At 40.3% G+C, this 23,528-nt stretch overlaps 2 protein-coding genes across 2 annotated transcripts; both read left to right on the top strand.

The window, feature by feature from the left end:
* Positions 1-185: 185 nt before the first annotated feature.
* LOC107632888 (uncharacterized) lies at positions 186-1,682 on the top strand. The gene is made up of 5 exons (XM_016336526.1): positions 186-315; positions 573-725; positions 864-1,187; positions 1,326-1,568; positions 1,654-1,682. The coding sequence occupies exons 1-5, from the start codon at positions 186-188 to the stop codon at positions 1,680-1,682; spliced, it is 879 nt and encodes a 292-aa protein (XP_016192012.1).
* Positions 1,683-2,270, top strand: LOC148570271 (uncharacterized). The gene has a single exon (XM_088506932.1). It carries the CDS (start codon positions 1,683-1,685, stop codon positions 2,268-2,270), a length of 588 nt encoding a protein of 195 aa, XP_088363058.1.
* Positions 2,271-23,528: the final 21,258 nt, after the last annotated feature.

Genomic DNA, 23,528 nt, shown 5'->3' with positions numbered 1-23,528 from the left:
TGTTTTCAATATATATTGAAAATCACCATCGAATGTCATGCATCGAGCTATATATTGAGTTCGAGCAGTCTAAAATGGACCGAAATATTGAATTGGAAGATTATAATAGTGATAGCGAGGAGGAATTTTAAAGTAATTATGAGATAGTTGGTCTGGGTGAAGAAGATGATGAAGCTAACGGCACTATGAACGCAGATGTAGCGGAGGTCACAAATGTATTGGCAAACCAACAACCGTTTCAAGAGCCTTCTTTCACGCGGTCGTTGGATTTGGAGGCTATGCATGCACCGGAGTTTCCTCAATACATGAATACAGGTATGTAAAGAAAGATAGTTATGTGATAGTTTGGGGTAGTAGATCAATAAGATCAGAAGAGTAAAATATGTGATCTGTGAATTATAATTTGTGTAACATGCATTTGATTATTTTATTAGTTAATAGTTCTTTAGTATGGACTATATTTACTAGGTCTTTAGGTAGATAAGATAGCTAAAATATAGACTATAATTATATCTGTTAAAATATAGACTATTATTATTTACGAGAATACATATCTTGCTGTGTAATTGTAGCAAAGCTTCCTATTGTGGTGGATAGTGAATTCACGGTTGGAATGAAATTCAGTTCGAGAGAGGCAATAATCAAGGTGATGAAGGATTATACCATCCGTAGAGGTGTAGACTATAGGGTGTATGAGTTGGAACCGACGACATTCTATGCTAAATGTACATAATATGGCACAGGTTGTGATTGGCTTATCTGGGTTACCAAAATGTAGAAGAAGTACTGTTGGGAGATAAGGAGGTACAATGGTAGTCACACTTGTACCAGATCTAGTATTTCTCAAGACCATTCGAAACTAGATTCCAAGACAGTTGCAGAAACAATTAAGCCGTTGGTAGAGGTTGACCCATCTATAAAGGTGAAATCAGTCATTGCAGAAGTACAGTCGAAGTTTAACTACACCATCAGTTATCGCAAAGTATGGTTGGCAAAGCAGAAGGCGGTGGAGTCAATCTTCGAAGGTTGGGAAGCATCGTACGAAGCCTTGCCCATATGGTTTGAGGCCATGTGTTACAAGGAGCCGTCAGCGGTGGTTCACTTTGAAATAATGCCTGCATACCAGGGGGATGATTTAGTTCCTGATATCTGTGTACTGCATCGAGTCTTCTGGAATTATTACCCTTGTATAAGGACATTCAGACATTGCAAGCCAGTTGTGCAGGTGGACGGGACTCATTTGTATGGAAAATACTAGGGTTTTTTGTTGGTAGCAGTTTAACAAGATGGCAATAACAATATTGTGTCTATTGCATTTGCCATAGTGGAGGGAAAGACTTCTGAGGCGTGGTACTTTTTTCTAAGTAACTTGCGCCAACATGTGGTGACACGCGATGGTGTAGGACTTATCTCTGATCGACACGATTCCATCAGGTTAGCTATTGCTCGTAGTAATGGGGCTTGGTCTCCTCCTAGAGCTTTCCATATGTTTTGTATAAGGCATATTGAGTCGAATTTCTTGAGGAAGTTCAAGACACCTTACCTGCAAAAGCTTATCGTCAACATCGGTAAGTTTGAATTACAGGCAATCTTTTATTATTATAAATACGATGGAATAGAATGTTGTTCATGGTTGAATGTTTCTTATCATAGGATATTCGAGGACGATTCGAGAGTACTAGATGTGCTATGAACGACTACGCAAACGGGGTGAGGCTTACACCAACTGGCTTGACCAGATCCCACGTGAGCTGTATGCTTTGGTATTTGACAGTGGATATCGATGGGGTCATATGACCACCAACCTTGTGGAGTGCATCAACTCCGTTTTGAAGGGGGCACGCAATCTCCCAGTCACTGCACTTGTGAAGGCTACATTTTACAGACTGAATGAGTTGTTCACTAGGAAAAGAGCTAAGGCTGAGACTCGCATTAATGCTGGGCATGTGTTCTCTGAGCTTGTGACCTCTAAGTTGCATGCAAATCAACGAGCATCAGGAAACATACAAGTTAGTTGCTTTGACAGAGAAACTGAAGTCTTTGAAGTACGTGAGATGCCTAGTGGGGTTGAGTATGCAATTGACCTACGCCAACAACGTTGCGACTATGGTGAATTCCAGGTTGACAGAATTCCGTGTCGACATGTATTTGCTTGTTGTGCAAATCATCGGTTGGATTGGCAAGTGTATGTTCATGACGTTTACAAGATGGACCAAGTTCGAAGAGTATACAGGGCTAGGTTCAGACCACTGGAAAATCCTACAACATAGCCTCCTTATCATGGACCTCAATTCGTTGGAAATCCGTTCCTAAGACGGGTAGCCATAGGTCGGCCTAAGATGACCCGCTTCTTGAAGGAGATGGATACACGTATGTTACGTGGTCCTAGGCGATGCAAGCAATGCGGTGCTGAGGGCCACAACCGTAGTAGATGTCGTCAAAGTGGTGGTCCAAGTGCGGGACTAGTCGGAAATTAGAGTTATTTTTGTTGCATTTCAGTTGACTGTATGTTATTGTATGACATTAGCATTTTGATATATTGTATGCAGTTTAATTAAGTACATAATTAAGTATAACAACAACCTGATTAACATAGTCGATCCATAAATGCAAACCAAAACAGTAACAACAACCTAATTAACATAATCAATACACACATTCAAACCAAAATAGTTACAACTACCTAGTTAACACAATGAACAACTTCACACACATTATTTTCTCATTGCCGACTTCACATCTTTGTATAACTTCTTGCACTTCTTTACAACCCTGTTAAAAGCGGACGGGGTATACCGATTAGTGCTCCTGCGCGGAGGATCCGTTCTAAGGTTGTAGCCTTTTCCTTTTTCACTTGTAGCCGTACCTATCAGATCAACATACAAGACATGTAAATAATCAAAACAAAATGACTATAAATATACAAGACAATGCTATATGCTACTATCAATATACAACACAAACTAGTTAATTATCAATATACAACTAATAGCTTAACTGCACTAGGTGTGGGATCATCACCGTGGTCTTCATCATCTTGACCTGCCGGCTCATCATCGACATCATTGTCGTCCTCCTCATCCTCATCCTCATTCTCATCCTCATCCTCATCGCCATCACTATCCGGATGGTCTACTAGGTAGTCATCAGTCTCATCATCAACTGACTTATTGCTCTCCTGAATTAGACTCATTGGAATACGCCTAGTGTTTCCACTTTGTATAATCCCTCTCGTGGCATCAACACTCCTAGACCAGTCAACAAACATTCTATCTCCAGAATTTTCAGAGGTAGTGCGAACCTGAGGTATCGAATCTAATGACCTCCTAGTTGGAGTAATACCACTCGGATGTGCCAACTAGTCGGTGGGAATGTCATCATAATTACCTGAATGTAAGTAACCTGGCCCTGGAGCCATGAAACCAAGCAGCTTGCTAAATGAAGCTTGCTCCCCTACATCAACTTGTGGACCACTCCAATACTGTTGATGTAACAGGACTGACTGTGTAAAATAATCCGACGGATGCGTGTGCAAAACATACGGTGTAACATACTGAACCTTCTGTTGGACCGGTGGCGGTGGCAGGGGCAGTGTCGGTGGTTCTTGTTGTTGATCCTCCTGATTATGAGGACCCTCTGAATTCTCTTGAAATACGAGGTCCGATATCTGCAAGTGGGCACCGAATGTTCCTTGGTACTAATGCATGTAAATCTCCAAAGGATAATGTAAAGGCACCAAATCATCAACAAGAATATGACTATACCGATTGGTCCATTGCATCACCCAAAAAGAGTAAGTGTCAGACCAATCTTAATTCTTAGATTCAGTTAGTACTTTCCCGTGTGATGCATCTAGATCCTGCTCTTGATTAGGAATATCCTGGATCAAGCCAACCTGCCTCCTGAATCTATCGAAAGATATAAGCGGCACTGTGGCACTCCAAACAACTGAATGCTGCCGGATGTCTACAGAAATCATATCTGGCTTAATGTGGTCAATGCTATAAGCCTACCACACAAACTGAACACATCGAGACCATCAAATGACTACACAACAATTAATTCATTTATCAAACTACAGTAGGTACTAGTAGTTTACAACATACATGTCCTTCTTGCAGATCATCCAACAACCTCCTGTAGTGCGCAAGCGTATGGTATCGGTAAGCATAATTTCCACGTTCCCAGTTGCGCCACCTGCCGTCAGAAATCTCTTATTTAACTTATTATGTAAAAAATAAAATACAATTTCTAGTAGAGATTTCAACGCATACATTAATTCATTTTACCTATTTGCAATTGGAAACACTTGGGGATTGTCAGAAATCGACGCAAGAAATAGGAGACAGATCCAAACCCAAGTAAGAAAAAGTGTAAGCGGACCATCCATCTCCTTGCAGTCGACACAAGTTGCCCTACACAATGATCTATTCAAGTGTGCGAGGCATGCCGAACCCCAACTAAACTATATGATCCCAGTGAAGTTACGAAGCAAAGGCAGAAATTTTTAGTGCACCGCTGCACCCGACTTGTCCCCAAATAATAACATTATGTGACACTTGACGTACCTCTGAATCTGAATATCATCAGTCAACACTATGCAATCCTTCAAACCCTTAATCCACGTCAGTTTTATAAAGCTTCCTCTACAGTCCGTCTTCCTCGGTGCAACACCAAAGTGGTGCAAGCACTCGGCCTCCAAGGCCTCAAAACTACTCATGGTTGGTCCTGTAACTGGAATTCCATTTGTCAGCAGACCGAGAATCATCGCCACATCCTCCAACGTCACGGCACACTCACCAACCGGAAAATGAAATGTGTGAGTCTCTGGTCGCCATCTCTCGATTAGAGCATTAATCATTGCTGACTGGCATTGAACAACTCCAATCTGAGAAACATGGTAAAAACCAGTTTACCGTAAATGCCCCTCAACAATTGGGTTGTACGAGTCCGACGGCAAAAAGTGATCACATATCAACATCCATGAACCCTGCAATATCACATTTTTATTGTAACTACCAGTACATAATTATATTAACAATAACATGATTATACTCAAATGTCCATTATTACTACCAATAAAATTATATTTTGTACCCAACTTATGCATAACCAGAATAAGTTCAATAATCATAAATTATTTAAAATACTTATATATATATATATATATATATATATATATATATATATATATATAATATGTGTTTTTTCTTTACATTACAAAGCATATATATCATAACATAATAACCAGAATAAGTTAATATTCATATTATTATTATTATTATTATTAAAAAACCAACGTTATTATTAATAATAATCATAAAATAATATATTAAATTTGTGTTTTAGGTTCGATTTTCACTAATTTATTGTCAAAATTATCCTAAATTATGTTACATTACATTCAATTATCAATAATCAAGAATAATTTATTAAATTCTTTTTTTTTCTTAACATAAATATTATAAATTCATACTTTTAATAGATTCTAAATTCATATTTCTAGTACAATACAATTAAAACGAAAATATATTAATTAAAATTTTCTTCCAAATAATAATAATAATAATAATAATAATAATAATAATAATTTGATTTCATTCATTCATTCCAGCAAAACCATAATAATAACTAGTCATACATTTCATTCCAAAACAAAGTATATTATTAATAAAAAATTTAGAGTTTATAAACTAATTAGTTCTATTCTATTTCTAAACCCCTAAACTTAACTAATTAGTTCTACTCTATTACTAAAATTTAATATTATTACTGCTATATTTATTAAATCAAAATATTAAAGAATAAAAACTTACATAATTTAGATGTCCAAAATAATTAACAAATATAAAGTTCTAACTGATTTACTTCTTTAATTTTTGGTCTTCTTGGCATTGTGTTTAGATTTTTTTGAGCTGGTATGTGGTCCTTGCAACGTCCAAAAATGGAGATGGTGGGAGGTTGGGGAGCAAATAGATAGAGATTGGTGTATGAGGCTAAAAGTGACGCTACTGGGAGGGTGGGTTACATTCCAAGGGTTATTGGAAGCATGGAATACATGCGGAGAGGAGCTGCATGTGTGCCATGTGGGACCAGTACACAAATCGAATCAAGGGTTTTGTGTACCATCCGATTTTTGTATTCGGTCCATCCGATTACAGTACTCCCCATTGGACAGTCCGATTGTCTTGCGCAGCCACCATACCCTAGTGAAACACCATACACCCCCATAACCCAGCTATTCACCAAAGCTTTCACCATATTAAAAATAAAAAGTTTGTAATAATAAGTGTATTTGATAAAATAATTTTTAAAATTTAAAAATATTATAATATATATTAATATAAAAATTAAATTTAGATATTAATTAATGTACGATGTTATATTAAATTTTTGAATTTTGATAAGTACAAATCAACTTTAAAAAATTTTTTCTTAACTGACTTCAAAAGTATATCTAATTTTTAAAAACGGTAAGCACAAGTACATGTATATGAACCTTTTAATTTATCAAACACAAAACGAAAAAAGCACAAACACCTCTTCGAAAAGTTTATCAAATCAAGCTTAGATCTTATATTAGCTTTCGATTGTTAATTAAATGTACACGTTAATGTAGTCTTTTACATATAAAACCTAGAGAAAGTCTAACAACTAACTCTATATGCAGTTAAGTAGCTAACTTTTCAAAAAAATATTAATTAAATTTTAAAATAATTTTATGCTCAAAGACACATGTCCTTTCTCCCTTTCCACCTTTTTTCTCCTCTCCCTCTATATTTCTTCTTTTTCTCGCGGTGCCACTTCTTCCTTCGCACCGCCTCTCCCTCTGCGCTGTTGCGACGTAATTTAGTGTCTCTTCCACCTTGCGCAACCGTCGTGTCATGCCAAATTCGCGTCTCAGCACTGCATCGTCCATCATCGTCCGTCATGCATCAGTCGTTTGTCAACAGAAGCTGCACGTCCTCCACGGTCGACGGTGTACTAGAGAGCGATTGCCGCGATATTCCCCCACACAGTGTTCTTGTTGTTGTTGTAGTTTTTGGATGATTATATTTTCTAATTTTGGATGTTTCTTTTTCCTAGGTTTTAGATGTGTCTTTTTGTATATGTTTTAGATGTTTTTTTTCATATATTTAGGATGTTTCTTCTTTTTAGTTTTTGGATGGATTTTTTAAATAGTTTTAAATATTTATTAGTTTTCGGATGTGCTTTTTCAATGATGTTGAATATCTCGTTTTGCTAGGTTTTGGATTTTTTAAAATAATTTTAAATATTTTTTTGTTAGGTTTTGGATGTTTTCTTTTTGTTATATTTTAAATGTTTCTTTTTGTTAGGTTTTGGATATTCTTTTTACAATGATTTTGGATGTTTGTTTTCATTTGGTTTTAGATGTTTGATTTTTTAGATTTTGGATATTTTTTTTATTTGATTTTAGATATTTCTCGTGATAATTTGAATTCACATCTCCTCCAAAAAAATCATTCTAAAAAAAAGACTAGACAGACGGTGGTGAACAATGCAGACGACTTCTGAGCGAGGGAAGGTGGTGGGCGGCGCGAACAATTCTGAGCGATGGACAATGGTGGGTGGTGTGACGTTGCGGTGCAATTTCGGACCGCGGTGTGTGGATCTAAGTTTGTTTCTTCTTTTTTCTCCTTGTTGGTCTTCTTTTGCAGTCCATGTACTAGTTAGTTGCAGTTGGCTGATATCTTAATTAGTTACCTAGTAAAATGATAAAAATTAATACCATTAACTTGGGAGTAGAGTGGGAAGTATCGAATTTGGCTCATAAAAATTGGGTTCGACTTATCATTTAGCTCATTAATGATCAAGTCTATTTGTAAAAATCAAATTCAACTCACCAAAAGTTCACAAATTGAATTGAATTTATGAGCTAAGATATAAGAAAAACTATCACTTATATATTTGTCTATCTATCAATTATAATTTATATCCTCTATTATAATTATATATAAAACTTATGTATATATAAAATTATATATTATTACTATAAATTAAAAATATAAAAGTCATAATATATTATTAATATAATTAATTATAATAAATAATATATAATAAAATTAGTTCACGAGTCAGTGATATGAATTTACCAAATTTAAGTTTAAGTCATTTAATATATGAACTTAAATTTGTACTTATGTTTAGTTCACAAACTCACAAATTCTATTTATTGAATTGCTAATAAATCGAACTCAAATAGATTCAAGAGTCAATTTTACCTGCTCCCAGACAACTTGAGATGTTAACATATATTAGCCTCCTTCCTAAATTCAGATTTAAAGAAATGGAAAACCAATTACTTCTTTTTGGAAGCGAATACTTTTTCAAATGGCAAGTTTTATTTATTTATATCATATTTATAATTTACAAGTGAAAATATTATTAATTATTAGATGATTGGTTAAATTATTTATAGAAAAATATTAGAAGATTAATAAAATTTATTGTTTTTAATTATTAGTTAGCTATTAATATTTAAAAATATAAAATAAAATATACTCTTAAATTATTAGACTAAAAAAACTAAATTAAAATAATCAAATTAATGACTAAATAATAACCAAAAATAATAAATTTTAATATCCCTAATATTTCTCTTATTTATATACACGCAAATTATTTAGTTTACAAAATCCGTTCAATTATGCTTACTTGCTTAGCTCTGTCGGTTCATTTCCAAACTATAATTATAGGGGATGCATGTGCAAACATAAAAGACAAATTGGAAACAGTTGAAAACATAAAAAACTGACCGTTATAAAAGTGTATATAAATTTTATATTAAAAATACTATTTGTATATTAAAATCAGTTATTAATATATTTTTAATGTGATATTTATATTTTAGTATGTATTTTATATTGATATCTGATTTTAGTGACTAATTTTAATATACACGTAAGATAACTCATTTTATATATAGATGAATATATATAATATACATGATTTCATTTTAGAAGTTTGAGAAATATAAAGGTACAATGGATCTCAAAGTATAAATATCCAACAAGAGCTTGACCTCGACCTTAATGTTGAGGCTTCACCACTTAAGCTTTGCCAGAAAATACTATAAACCATCTCCCCCCTCCCCCCCCCACAAATAAAGGTCACGCTATAAAATAAGGATATAAGAAAAATAGAAACAACAAATTAATAACACCATTCTATTATACAGAAATTATTTTTAATATGGAAATGGAGATGGTGTTTTGGTTGAATATTGATATTTGAAATGTATTACAGTACTGTGGAACTCATTCAACACGCTCCCCACGTGTTGCACCATGCCCCCCACGTGTTGCATAATACGTTGCCACGTGTCCAACACGCCCCCACGTGTTGGTCAGGATGCTGCCACGTGTCCAACACGCCCCCTACGTGTTGACTTTTCACTTACAAAATCTACCCATCTGTAATTACACCAAATAATCCCATTCCCCAAAAAAACACCAATATTTTTTCCATATAAAAAAAATCAGCCTCTATTATAAGTCTTTACTTTTTGGATGAGTGATTGATAATATGGCTTCACTTTTTCGACATCAACCAAACTTTGCTCTTATTGTGCAGATCATACTTGCTGTAGAAAATTACATGGAAAGTGATTCAAGTAGGTGTCCAAGAAGTGAACAAATAAACATACATGTTAGATTGTTCGTGATACGAAGAGTTTAAGTGTTATTTAAAAGATATTAGTTTATATTTTTAAAATATTTTAATTTAATTTGATATATTTTGATTTTTTTATTTAATTATTAGATTAGACCTTATGTTTGTGGGCTTAGAATTATCTATATTTTAACCTAATGAAAGCCTATAAATACCTCATAAATTAGGGTAGTTGAGTACAGAATAATTTTAGAAGTTTGAAAAATTTTCTTTTTGGTTTCGTGATGAAACCATGGTGTGGACAATTGAGGTTGAGGAGTCCCTCTCTTGTTGTATCAGGAATTAAGTAGAAGGTTGAGGGGTCCCTTCGATTCAATTCCCAAACTATGGCGTTGATAAGTTAGGTTTTGGAGTCTCTTTCTTGTTGCGTCAAGAAATTAGGTAGAAAATAGAGTGATTCTCTTTGTACTTAATTTCATCTATTCTTTTTGTTTTTATTTCAAGAGTAAAGGACATTTTCGTCCCTGACCTTTTTTTTTTGCGGACTTTTCGTCCTCAAGCAATGAAAAATACATTAAAGCCCCTGACCGTTGAAAAATGTGGACATTTGTGTCCCTCCGTTGATTTCTGCCGTTTCCACTTGACGGAAAAGGTTGAGGTGGCACAGGTGGCGCTGAGGTGGCACGTAACGGAGGTCATGTGGCATTGGGGCAAAAAGTTATAGGACATATAAGTCTCTGGAGACGAAAACGACGCCATTTCGTCTCCTCCCCCAATCAACACAGTTGAATCCCCATATACAATACCCAGAAGACCCATAGTTGAGTGAGAGAATTACAGAAAACCCTAACCCAAAGACGATCAAACTCCTTCGTCTCTGTTTCTCCCTCCAAAAAATACAACACGTAGAAGAGCAAAAGGCCAGGGGTGATCGCTGGTGGCAGAGGCTGAGGAGAAGCTTCGTCTGAGGTCGTGGCTGGTGTCTTCGTCACAAGGTAAGATTGTTATGCTTAGCTAGGAATGCAATGTGTTTGCATGTTTACAGTGTAAGAAAGAAAGTGAAAATGGGGTGTATTGCGTGCTGTGTAGGATTAGGGGGAGGGATTGTGTTCGGGAAATGTAGTTTCTTTCATATGTTGTGTTGTTTCCTTTTTTAATCCTAGTTCTGCACTGGTTAATTTCAGATGGTTGACGTGTTTGTGGTTCCAGTCTTTCATCATGGAGGGAACTTCGTAAGAGGAGTTGGTGGAGAAATGGTTTATCTGAATGGAATGGAGGAAATGTTCCCTGAGATGGACCTAGACTTTGTGAATTTCGGAGACCTAGTGACACTATTTAAGGGTTTGGGCTACCAGTCATACAAGGCAGTATACTGGTATGATCCATCAAGCACTAAATTTGAATCCGGGATGAACATATTGACTGGAGATGTTGGGATCAACGCAATGCGAGAGAACCTAATGAAGCACCCAGGGCGAGGTGAGTTCCATATATACTTTGACCATCCTGTCGACGAGCCGGAAGTTGTTGAGGATGCTGCCCAGGACAGAAATACTGCAGGGGGGTGGATGAAACTACAGAGAAACTGAATTCTTCCTCTTCATCTGATGACGGGTACGAGAGCACAGAGGACGTCTTGTACAAACCTCCACCGGCTGGAATTGAGAGTGACAGCAGTGAGAGTGACAGCAATGGTGGGGTCACTGCTGGGAAGAGAAAAAGAGGTGTCAAGGGTAAGAAGAAGGTCGTTACGCCGATCAAGAAGGTAGTTACTCCTAAGAAGAAGGTAAATACTCCTAGAAAAAAGGTAGTTACACCAAAGAAGCAAGGGAAGAAGAAAAGACAATTTCGCACAAGGGTCAATGAAAGAGGGGAAGGGAGTGGGAATGGGACTGATGCACGTGGTGAAGCAGGGGATCAAGGACCTGATGTCCAGCCGGATTATGCAGTCGGGGGTGGGTTTTATGTCAGTGAGCTCCCAACGGAGGTGGAGGAGATAATGTTTGAGTATGAGTCTGAAGACTTACATACTTCCATATCATCTGATGATGAAGGCAGAGGTGAAAAGTTTCCAGATTTTAATGATGAGTATGCTCATGGTGAGGGCAAGTTTGAGCTAGGAACTAGGTTTGCCACTGTAGACAGGTTCAAGGAGGTAGTTAAAGATTCTTTCATCGCTGAGGGTCGGGAAGTGAAATGGATAAAAAATGACAAAGAGAGAGTGAGAGTGGGGTGTGGGGATAAGGAGTGCCCTTACTTGGTTCACTTGTCATACAACAAAAGTCTGCAGTGTTATCAAGTGAAGACCTACCATCCAGAACACACTTGTGTGATGGATTTGGGCAGCAACGCTGCTGATCAACACTGGCTAAGTAAGAAGATTGAAAAGCGGATGTCCACCTAACCACACATGAATACAAAGGAGGCTACTGATTTTCTTAAAGAGGAATTTGCCCTCTGTCCCCATCCTAAAATGGTTTATAGAGCAGTGAAGGAGGCTAGGGAGAAGATCCAAGGAAATGAAAAGGAACAATACAAGAGATCCAGGGATTATTGTGAGGAAATACTGAGGAGCAATCCAGGCTCATCAGCTAGGCTTGAGCTCATGCCAATTCCAGATGGTCCCCCTGTGTTTGATAAACTATACATTTGCCTAGATGCCTGCAAACAAGGTTTCAAAGATGGATGTCGTCCCCTGTTGCATTTGGATGGGTGCTTTCTGAAGACATATTACGGTGGTTGGCTTCTAGCAGCAGTTGCTCAGGATGCAAACAACCAATTCTATGTTGTTGCCTATGGAGTGGTCAGGGCTGAGACTAAGGAAGCCTGGAAGTGGTTCCTGACCAATCTGCAAGGGAACATAGGAGCCGATGCTAACCATGGCTGGAACTTCATATCAGACTAACAGAAGGTAACTCCAGTTTATGGTTATTGGCATTGCTCTGCATTTGGTTTAGATCATTTATAATTTATTGATGATATTCATTGCCACCTACTTGGTTAATTTCATTGCTGTGTGGTTGATTATGTTGTGGCCAGGGTTTGCTGCCTGCGTTGAAGGAGGTCATGCCACACGCTAAGCTCCGCAATTGCGTTATGCATATGTGGAAAAACTTCATCAATCGCTACAAGGATCTATACATTCGACAAGTTGTGTGGGAGTGTGCCAGGTGCACGACTGTTGCTGAGTTCAAGGAATGCATGGAGAAGTTGAAGACAGTTAACAAGGGTGCCTGGGAGTACCTCAGCAAATTTGAACCTGAGACATGGGTGAAGGCTTACTTCTCCCATGGGCCAAAAGTGGATAACCTCACAAACAATATGTGTGAGGTTTTTAATGCAAAAATAGTAAACTATCGCTGCAAGCCTATCCTGACCATGTGTGAAGAGATCAGGTACTATCTCATGAGGCGGATGGTGAATCATAAACGGGTCTTGGAGAATCACTCAGGGAGGCTAGCACCAGTTCAGGAAAAGAGGATGGAGAAGCTGTTAAACCTAAGCACCAAGTGGACGGCTGAATGGGTTGGTGATAATGAACGAAAGAGGTTTGAGGTTTCTCGAAAAGGAACTAAGGTGGATGTGGACCTCATTAGGCACAGTTGCTCATGCAATCGATGGCAACTGACTGGTATGTCCTGTACAGTACTTGGTCCAGTTTCTTTGCTATTCGTTGTATCCTGCAACAAGTGTGGTGAGAAGGGTCACAACTACAAAACATGTAAAGGAGCCCCTTCCAACCCAAACTGGAAGCCGAAGACAAGGCGCCCTAGGAAGAAAGCAGCTACTTCCTCCCAGTCACTGATTGTGCTTCCACTGTCACAATCTGCTCCAGGTTCAGAGGTAAGAACCCTATAGTGATTAATCTGTCTTAGTATTAGTACTACTAAGGTTAGGGATTAATCTGTCTTAGTATGGAAATAATTAAGGACTACGATGTCTGATTACTGATATGCCTAGGGACTATTCTGTATTAATACTACTAAGCTTAGGGACTAATTTGTCTTCATAATACTACTCTGTTCACATCTTGCATGCATATTTGCAGGATGCATCCAGCAGCCAACCAGGCAGCTCCCCAAATCCCACTGTTGTGGAATCACCTGCCCCAAGCAATCCACCTATGCCACTAGCTCCAACAAGGGTGACAAGATCCACACTTATCATATCACCTCCAGGGCCAACAACTACTCAAACCAGGCTACCAGCTCCAACTATAGGTCGTCCATTTAAATCTCCAGCGAAAGCCAATGACACATCTCGCCCACAACAGTCCAGGTTCAGACCAAAGCAGAAGATTTTCAGGCCGTCGGCACCAATCGCTGCATCCACAATCAACACTAGTACACAACAGCCAACTCTATCTACCATCCCATCTGCAGCTCCAAATCAAGATGCTCCACCCCAAAATTTGCCAACTTCTCCAAAAACAAAGGACTCGAAAGAATGAAGACTACTGTCATTAAGTGCTTTTTGTGATAACTTTTTGCCTATGTAATGGTTGTTGACAAGTAGTACAAATAATTTAGGTTTCTGTCCCATACTTTTTGAACACCCTTTGTGGGTCAGATAAACATGGATGTTAACTAAACAACTTTTTTTTATGACTATTGCAATGGTATGTTATGTATTAGGGAACCAATTTTAATTTCCTCCACATCTTACACAACACGTACAGGGCAATACAATCATCATTCATATAAATAACACTGAATTCACCTATAATTGTTGCAACAATATTACACACTTTTTCATTCGTTTATCAACTCTTACAACTTAGAACAACAAAAATCAACACAATGACAATGACACAGATACACCATCTTATTGGCTTTCTTTTCATCTCTAGAGCTAATATCCTCTTCTCCAAGCAACTTATCCTCATTTCCATGTCCTGCTGCCTGTGATAATCTTCTACATCTACAAATTCCTTCTCTCCCATATACTTTGTTGCTGTCAATCCAAGTCCAGCAACGTACTCATCAAGCCACACAAAAAATTTGCAATACGGTTGTCTTGCCTGCAGCAAATCAACCCACATAATTCAAACCCTAAAAATTAGAAACCCTAACACATCTTCAACCAAACGTGCATCACATTGCGTTTCCATACCTTGTAAAAGGGACAGCACAGAAACAATCTATCCGGATTGCTCCGGGTCTTCGACATGAAAAGGACTGCGTTTTCTCCACAGAAGCACTTTGGTGAGACGCCATGTTTGCTGTCCTTCTCCTTAGGACGCGAGCTCGAGCCCACCTGACCTCCACCTCTTCTCCAGCTAGATGATATCCCTTCAGATGCCATGGAAGGAGGAATTTCCTTTCTGCCACAACTCCCCACTATACCCACTACGCCGTCACTGTGCAGACGAGGGATGAGGGAAGACGAATTTCAAAGATTGGGGGAGGAGACGAAACGGCGTCGTTTTCGTCTCCAGGGACTTATATGTCCTATAACTTTTTGCCCCAATGTCATGTGGCCTCCGTTACGTGCCACCTTAGCGCCACCTGTGCCACCTCAGCCTTTTCCGTCGAGTGGAAACGGCAGAAATCAACGGAGGGACACAAATGTTCACGTTTTTCAACAGTCAGGGGCTTTAATGTATTTTTCATTGCTTGAGGACGAAAAAGTCCACAAAAAAAAGGTCAGGGACAAAAATGTCCTTTACTCTGATTTCAATTTCAATGTATCTTTTTATTCAATTTGAATCCTTATCTTCTTGTTTATCTTTTATTTCTTTATCAACTTCCTTGAATATATGGAGCCATTCCGAGTTCTCGCGATCTTTTTCATTCATGAGATGAGTATATGCACCTTTTTTATGTAAAGCTGCAAGGATATATAACATCATAAAGGATTATTGTATCTGCTAAACAAAAAATGCACAGTTATAGCACAATAGATAAATAATAGGATAGGAAGCGGTTCTCATATGGCACATCTTTGTGCGGAATGTGATGTTCTGTTGTTTTTTACCATATAGATATAAATTAAAATATGTAAACGGTTGATATTGGAAGGATGATGTTTTAGTAGACAAAAGAATAGTCTACGCAGGTGAGACAACCTGATTTGAATATTCCTCGTATCACATAGAAGGGTAATATCGTAAGTCTCTAATAAGGTCTGAGCTAAGCTTACAGAAGCTTGATTAGTGAAGCTATCTGAGAGGAGGAGCCTAACTAAAGCGGTGGCAGACTTTTTTTTTCTTTGGACAGGGTGGTGGGCTTTAATGATTTATTTTTATGTGTGTTATGCAGTGGTAATGGGCCACAAAGAAAACAAAAATATTTATTCATGTTGAAAAAGTACAGATTGGCTAACTCTTTCAAAATTGAAATAGATGTTGAAATTTGTAGATAATAAAGAAGTAAATTAAATAACCAACTTGTGTTGGTCAAGTGGTCAGCTCACTCGTTCGCTTAAACAAGTGTCCCATTGAGATAAAAAGTATCGAGAATTTGAATTTCACTTTTATGAATGAGATAAAAAGTTTTTAAGTTGAATAATGGTGTGAATATTCTTGTTTAATATTTTTAAAAATAAAACCAAATCATTTTTAAATGTGGAAAATATTAGCTAAAATTGTTGCTAAATAAACAAAGTTGACATCAATGCCATATAATAACATGATTTTTTCTTTAGTATACGTATAGAATGACCTATTACTTAATTTTATATATATATTGTTCGTTTGCTCAGGTTCTCAGAGGTTTGACGGTTTTGGCTAGTTCACTTGATGGAGCAGAGACTTGAGGGGGTTAGGACCTGGGTGCGAATCGAAGAGCTGGAGGTGGTCACAGGTTAGGATCCGCGGGATGACAATGTGGTGGGGCCACCTGCAAGGATTCTAACGCTCAAACCAGTATCCATATAATACGCGGCGATTAGGGTTAGGGTAAGTGATGTACCTCTGGAGAGGGGTAGGTCCCTCCCCTCTTATAGTCCATAATCAGGTGGGCCCTTCGGGGTCAGACCCACCTTCCTAAAAGCTTCTGCTAGCTGTCCAGGCTCCACGTGGTGAGGAGAAAAAGGTGAGTTTCCTCCTGGTTCGGGTAGCATGACCATCGGGTCGGCCGCTCGGGCCTAGACCTGGGTTGTTGGCGGGTCGGGCCGAAACAGTGCCCCAACGCGATAGGTATGGCGCAGCTCATAGCTAGCACGTTTGAACTACTCGCCTTTCTTGGCCGAGTTCTCGTGGGGACATGGGTCTGTGGTGGAATTTGTGGCCCCAAGGCGCGTGGCCTTTGCTCGTTATCAGAAAAGTCTATTCGATTGTTGCGTCGAGCATTTAATGCTCATTATGGCTGATTTGAAACCTAGGGTAAAAAGCCCATTTTGCCCTGACTTTTGAACTTTTCAGTGTCAGTTACCATTCTCCCTTCTTGCCTCTCGCTCCTTATTCCTTTACACTGCACCTGACTTCAAATTGCTTCTGCTTCTGCATTCACTCCTGCTTTCTTCTTTCTTTTCTTTCCTAATTCACTCCAATTCAGGCCCTCCAATCCTTTCTTGCTTCACTGCATTTCCTTGGAATTCATCACTCCTCATCTTTCACTTCCTGGTAAGCATCGACTCCCTTTATTTTTAACAGATTAATTCTGGTTTTTGTTGTTGTTGTTGTTTCCTTCTTTAACTGCCTAGATTGTTTATAATTGCTTTCGTTTGGGTTACGGTGCCGCTAGATAGGTTCCAGGAGGATTACCATTAAGTGCACCATTTTTGCGTTTAATTGACCATAGATTATTGCATAGTAGGACGTAGCGCTAGTTTCCGCATCTCCCGAGTTTCCGACCACCCGGGTCTGACTTTAAGTGGTGCCCTACTGTATGTATGGCACAACGCCCTGTCTCGAGAGTTTCAGTGGACCGTTATATTTGGGTTACCTCTGATGTCAAAGATACGGCTTCTAAGATGACCGTTGCGGAGCTGCAAGAGCTCCGAAATTCCAATCAGCTCTGTGGGGGTGGTCCTGAAGAGGGACATTACGACACGTTTGTTCCTGGGGATCGGGAATGCATCTGCCATATTAACATGAATACTCCTCGGGTAGCCGACTGGATGTGGGTATACAAATCTATGTTTACTAACTTGGGGGTTCGGCATCCCTTCTCTCCTTTTGTCATCTCTCTCTTAAACCGATGTGATGTGGCGCCGTCACAGTTACATCCAAACAGTTAGGCCTCCATTCGTTGCTTCGAGATGGTATGCGAGTGCTTGGAGCTCCCGATATTAGTGGAAGTATTCTTTTATTTCTTCCTCTTGACCAGTCCTTCCAAAGAAGGGAAACACAAAAGGGGTACATGTCATTTCGGGCCGTGCAAGGTCACTGGATCTTCGGGTTATTCGAAGATTCCTTTCACGGCTTCAAAGAAAAGTACTTCAAAGTATGGTCCGCTGAGGGTTGTCATCCCTTCTAGTTAACCTTGGAAGGAGAATAGCGTATCCCGACCTACTGGAGCTTTGGGGCTGGGTCGAATTGGTTAATAAAGAGCACTTGCAAAGGTTTGAACCAGTAAAATCGGGAAATCGCCAATGTCTTGCTGGCTATCTTTGGCAAGAATAACTTCAACCCCCATCTACTGATGGGTGGTCATGAGATGGGTAGAAGTTATGTGGGTGAGTCGTCGGGTCGTCCACCATATTTTTAGTTCATGGGTTCGAGTATTTGCTTCACTTAGTCTAACGCCATGTTTTTCTTTCTTGTTTTAGTGTCCATGGATGCCAAGAAGGTTGGACTTAGCAATCTGCTGGCCCAGTTCCTCCCAGGGCACAGTGACGATAGCTCCAAATCTTGTTCTACCGAGGCTCCGCTTTCCCCGACTCTCGAGGTTCAATCAGGTCCTACTCCTTAAGAAACCACCGGCACCAGCGCCGTTGCAATTCCTAGCACCGGGGTGGTCCTCCCTTCCGAGGAGATACCCGATGAGGATGCGGGTCCCAACCTGACCATCGTTGAGAATCCTAAGAAAAGGAAGGCGACGTTTAGCCCAGAAGGAGCACTCACCGTAATGGAGAAGAATTTTGATGCTGGGGGGTTTATTGACTCCCAGCTCATGCCAGGTACCGACAACTTCTTCCATGGTAGGGACTTGGCCTCTCAGGCTAGATGGGTTTACTGCTGCATACTCCGTGCTGTGACCATCGCGAGAAAAGATGAACCCATTCTAGCCCTGCCTGGGGTGCTAGACGGCAAGTACCACTCGTTTCTACGGGAGGTCGGGAGCCTGAAGGCTGAAATGGAGACAATGAAGGTCAAGCTAGCAGACATAGAAGAGAAGTTAGAAGTTTCTAATGGGACAGTGGCCCATCTTGTTGACCGGGAGATGACCCTGGAGAGCCAGCTTGATGTCTCGTTGGGTTGGGCGACTACGGCAGAGGCAAAGGTCACTGCCTTAGCGAAGAAATTGGTCGAGGTTGTTGCCTCCGCATATACTGCCAAAGCTGAGGCTACCGGTCTAAGAGGAGAGGTCGCCAGCTTGAAGAAAAAGAACAAAGTGACTGTTAAGAATGCTTACGAGGTGATTGCAAGCACTGAGGAGGCCATCAAGGCGCAGGTCAAGCTGCTATCTCCCAACTTTGATACCTTGGCTATAGGAGCTTTCAAGACTATCCAGGATGGCAAGATAGTCGATATGAAGAAGTAACTTGTAATTCTTTGTATATTTTGTTGACTGGGCCGCCGAGGCACCTCTTTCTTTTTTGTATCTGGTGTGACACTTGTAGTTTTTAACTTTGAATTGTTTATTCTTCGTGAACAAGTATTAAATAAGCCGATGTGGTGCCAATGAAAGATGTTTACTGTTTTGGTCGCATGGCCGGTAGGCCATAAACCGTAGTTTGTTTTGTATCCATTAGTTGGATTTGAATTGGTCCCCGGGGCGATCAATCCCGGAAAGCCGCCAAGGCAGAAAAGCACACACGAAATGTGAAATGTTAAATAAACATAAGACATAACCCGTTAATAATTGTGAAACGGCGTAGCGACATATAAATGTTCACGGACTCACAAAATAAAGTATAAACAGTAACCAAACATCATAAAATAAAGGTGAGGACAATGGAAAAACCCAACACGCCCTGGCGTCGCCTCCTAGGAGTAGAACCTTCTTAAATTTGCCGCATTCGAGGTCCTCGGTATCTCGCACCCGTCGAGCCGTTCCAGTTTGTAAGCTCCCTTACCAAGGGCTTCCCTTACCCTGTATGGACCTTCCCAATTTGCTGTCAGCTTGCCTTCCCCAGGCGTCGGCAGCCCAATGTCGTTGCGCCGCAGCACCAAGTCGCCTTGTTCAAAGCTTCTGCTCAGCACCCTGCCGTTGTACCTTAGGGCTATCCTTTGTTTCAAAGAAACTTCCGACAAGTGGGCTTCCTCCCTTGTCTCATCGATCAAGTATTTTTCCACTGCTTCTTCAACACCACCAAGGAGTAACCTTGGGCTGGGCTCCCCGATTTTCACAGGGATTACCGTGTCGACTTCATAGGTGAGTTGGAAAGGTATTTCTCCTGTGGAGGATTGTGGTGTCGTCCTAGGAGCCCTTCTTTTGGTCTAGTTGCTTTTTCAGGCCTTTAAGAATAATTTTGTTTGCGGCTTCTACCTGACCATTGCTCTGCGGGTGTTCGACCGAGAAAAACTTTTGCTTAATTCTCAGCCCTGAAAGGAACTCGCCGAACTTCTTATCTACGAATTTGGTCCTATTGTCCGAGATAATGACTTTGGGGATTCCAAACCTGTAGATCACTTGTCTCCACATGAACTTTCGACAATTTGCCGATAATATGCTGGCCAGTGGTTCTGCCTTGACCTATTTGGTGTAGTAATCGATGGCTATAATTAAATATCTAACTTGCCCGGGACCAACTAGGAACGGGCCTAGGAGGTCGATTCCCCACTAGGCGAAAGGCCGAGAGGCTAACATTGAGCCTAGCTCCACTGCTAGGGACTTGTACAAGTTGGCTTTCTCCTGGCACTTCCTGTATTTTTTTACGAACTCCTGTGCATCCGACATCATTGAGGGCCAGTAATACCCAGCTCTGACGAGCTTCCTGGCCAGCGCTTCCCCCCTATATGGTGGCCACAGCACTCTTCATGAACTTTGCTCAGGACGTAACCTGCTTGGTCGGGGCGTAGTCACTTCAGCAAAGGCTGGTTGAACCCTTGCTTATACAGCTGGCCCTGTATTACTACAAACTTGGCCGCCTACCTCCTTATCATCGCTGCCTCTTTCTTGTCCTTGGGGAATTGGTGGTCTTCTAAGAAATGGAGAATCGGGTTTATCCATGAGGGGGAGTTCGTCACTTGCATTACACATAGGGTTATCGACGGCTCCTTTATCAGTCCCTGGATCAAAGATCGTTCCCCGCGCCTGGCTTCGTGCTTGCCAGTTTTGACAAGAGGTCGGCTCTGGTGTTCCTTTCCCTGGGTACATGTTGAACCGTGACCTCTTCGAAGTCGCCGCACAACTTTTTTACCCTTTCCAGGTACTTCTAGAGCAGGGAGTCTCTAGCTTGGTAGGTCCCGTTGACTTGAGAGGTCACGATTTGAGAATCACTGTTGACCTCAATTTGTGAAGCTCCGACCTCTTTTGCTAAAAGAAGGCCCCCTATCAAGGCTTCGTACTCCGCCTGGTTATTGGAGAATGGGAAGTCAAATTTGATCGATTGCTCATAAATCATCCTGGTCGAGCTTTCAAGTATTATTCCGCCCCCCTAATGCTTGGTTGGAGGCTCTGTCAACGTGGAGCTTCCACCGTGTGGTCAGGTTCTCGGGGGAATCACAAGTTACCTCAACTAGGAAGTCCACCATTTCCTGGGCCTTGATCGCATGCCTGGGTTCATACTGCAAGTCGTATTGAGACAGTTCAATTGCCCATACCATCATGTGACCTGCTAGGTTGGGTTTTTGTAAGATCTGATGGATGGCTTGGTCGGTTCTCACAATGATCGGGTGCCCCTAGAAGTATTGCCTCAGCCTCCAGGACGAGATTAGCAGAGCATAAGCTAGCTTTTCCAGCTTGATGTATCTTAGCTCTGCTCCCTGGAGGACCTTGCTAATGAAGTAGATCGGCTGCTGAACCTTGTCTTCCTCTCAGATAAGGACAGCCGCCATGGCTTCATCTGTTACTGCCAAATATAGAAACAAAACCTTGCCTTCTTTTGGCTTGCCGAGGATAGGGGGTGTCGAGAGTATCTTTTTGAAGTGATTGAATGCCTCTTCACAGGGCGGAGTCCATTTGAAGATTACTTCTTTTCTCATCAAGTTGAAAAGAGGTAGGGCCTTTGCTGTCGAGGCCCCGAGGAAGTGAGATAAGGTCGTAAGTCTCCCTGCCAGTCTCTGCACGTCCTTGACACAACTTGGACTTGACATCCGTAGGACGGCTTCGCACTTATCCGGGTTGGCCTCTACCACCCTTTGTATTATCATTAAACCAAGGAGCTTCCTAGCTTCCATGTAGAACGCACACTTGAGGGGGGTTGAGTCTCATGTTGTGCTTACGAGGAGACTTGAAAACGGCGTCTAGATCACTGACTAGGTCGCATGGCTTGCTTGTTTTTACCAAAATATCATCCACATAAACCCCAACGGATTTACCGATGAGACCGCTAAAAACCTTGTTCATCAGCCTCTGGTAGGTGGCTCCTGCGTTCTTTAGTCCGAATGGCATCACTTTGTAGCAGTAAGTACCAGTTGGCATTATGAACGCTGTCTTCTCTTCATCGGGTTGGTGCATCGGTATTTGGTTATACCCAGAGTATGCATCCATGAAGCTTAGGAACCGGTACCCTACTGCCGCGTCTACCAAAGCATCAATGTTTGGGAGGGGAAAGGAGTCCTTTGGACACGCTTTGTTAATGTCCGAGTAGTCGACACACATTCTCCAATTTCCGTTGGCTTTCTTGACGAGAATTACATTCGACAACCACGTCGAGTACTCGAGTTCCCTGATGAATCCTGCTTCTAACAAGCTGGCCGTCTGCTTGGCCACCTCGTTGGCCCTTTCTTGCGACATTTTCCTTCGTTGCTGTGCTACGGGTTTAGCGTCTGGTTTTACAGCAAGCCAGTGAGACATAAACTCAAGGTCTACCCCTGGCATATCGGCCGGAGTCCAGGCGAAGAGGTCGCCATTTGCTCTGATGGCCTCCACAAACTAACCGGCAAGTGCACCAGGTCGTACCAAGCAATACCTCAGGTGATTGAGGGTCGATTCCACGAGGATTGATGGACTAAGAAATAAGGATTGAGTGATTTACTTAGTTAGACAAGTAGAAAATGGTGTTTTGAGAGTTCAATTGCATCAAACAGTAAATTCAGAAAATTAGAAAGCAAGCAGTAAACGGGTTGTTAAATATATGGAGAAAACAGTTAAGGTTTCAGAGGTATTTATTTTCCAGATTAACTTTTCTTACCAACTATTTTAATCATGCAAGATTCAATTCATGGCAAACTATATGTGACTAAATCCTAATTCCTTAGACCTTTTTAGTCTCCTCTAACCTTCATCAACTGCCAATTCCTTGGTCACTTGATTCCAATTAGAGGGTTTAGTTCAATTCTAGTTTATATGCCACAGAAATCTTAATTATCCAAATATGAGAGGATTATATGTCACGTATCCCATTAATTCCAGATAATTAGAAATTTAGGAGAAATTATTTTCAAGCTGTTGCTCAAGCAAAGAGCTTTCCCAAGTTTTACAGAACTCAAATAGAATAAGGGTCATACTTCCGTTCCACCCAGATTCATAAGATAAAGAACGAAAATAATTCTTGAAATTGAAATCAATACATGAATTAAAATAGAAAAGTTATAGTATTAATCCATAGAATAAGCAGAGCTTTTAACCTTAACAGTGGAGGTTTAGTTGCTCATGATTCAGAGAGAAAATAAGGATTCTAAA

This window comes from Arachis ipaensis, chromosome B3 (assembly GCF_059453495.1).
Source record: "Arachis ipaensis isolate K30076 ecotype BB chromosome B3, ASM5945349v1, whole genome shotgun sequence".
Classification (NCBI taxonomy): domain Eukaryota; kingdom Viridiplantae; phylum Streptophyta; class Magnoliopsida; order Fabales; family Fabaceae; genus Arachis; species Arachis ipaensis.
The sequence above is the reverse complement of the archived record's forward strand: the minus strand, read 5'-3'. Positions and strand labels throughout refer to the sequence as shown.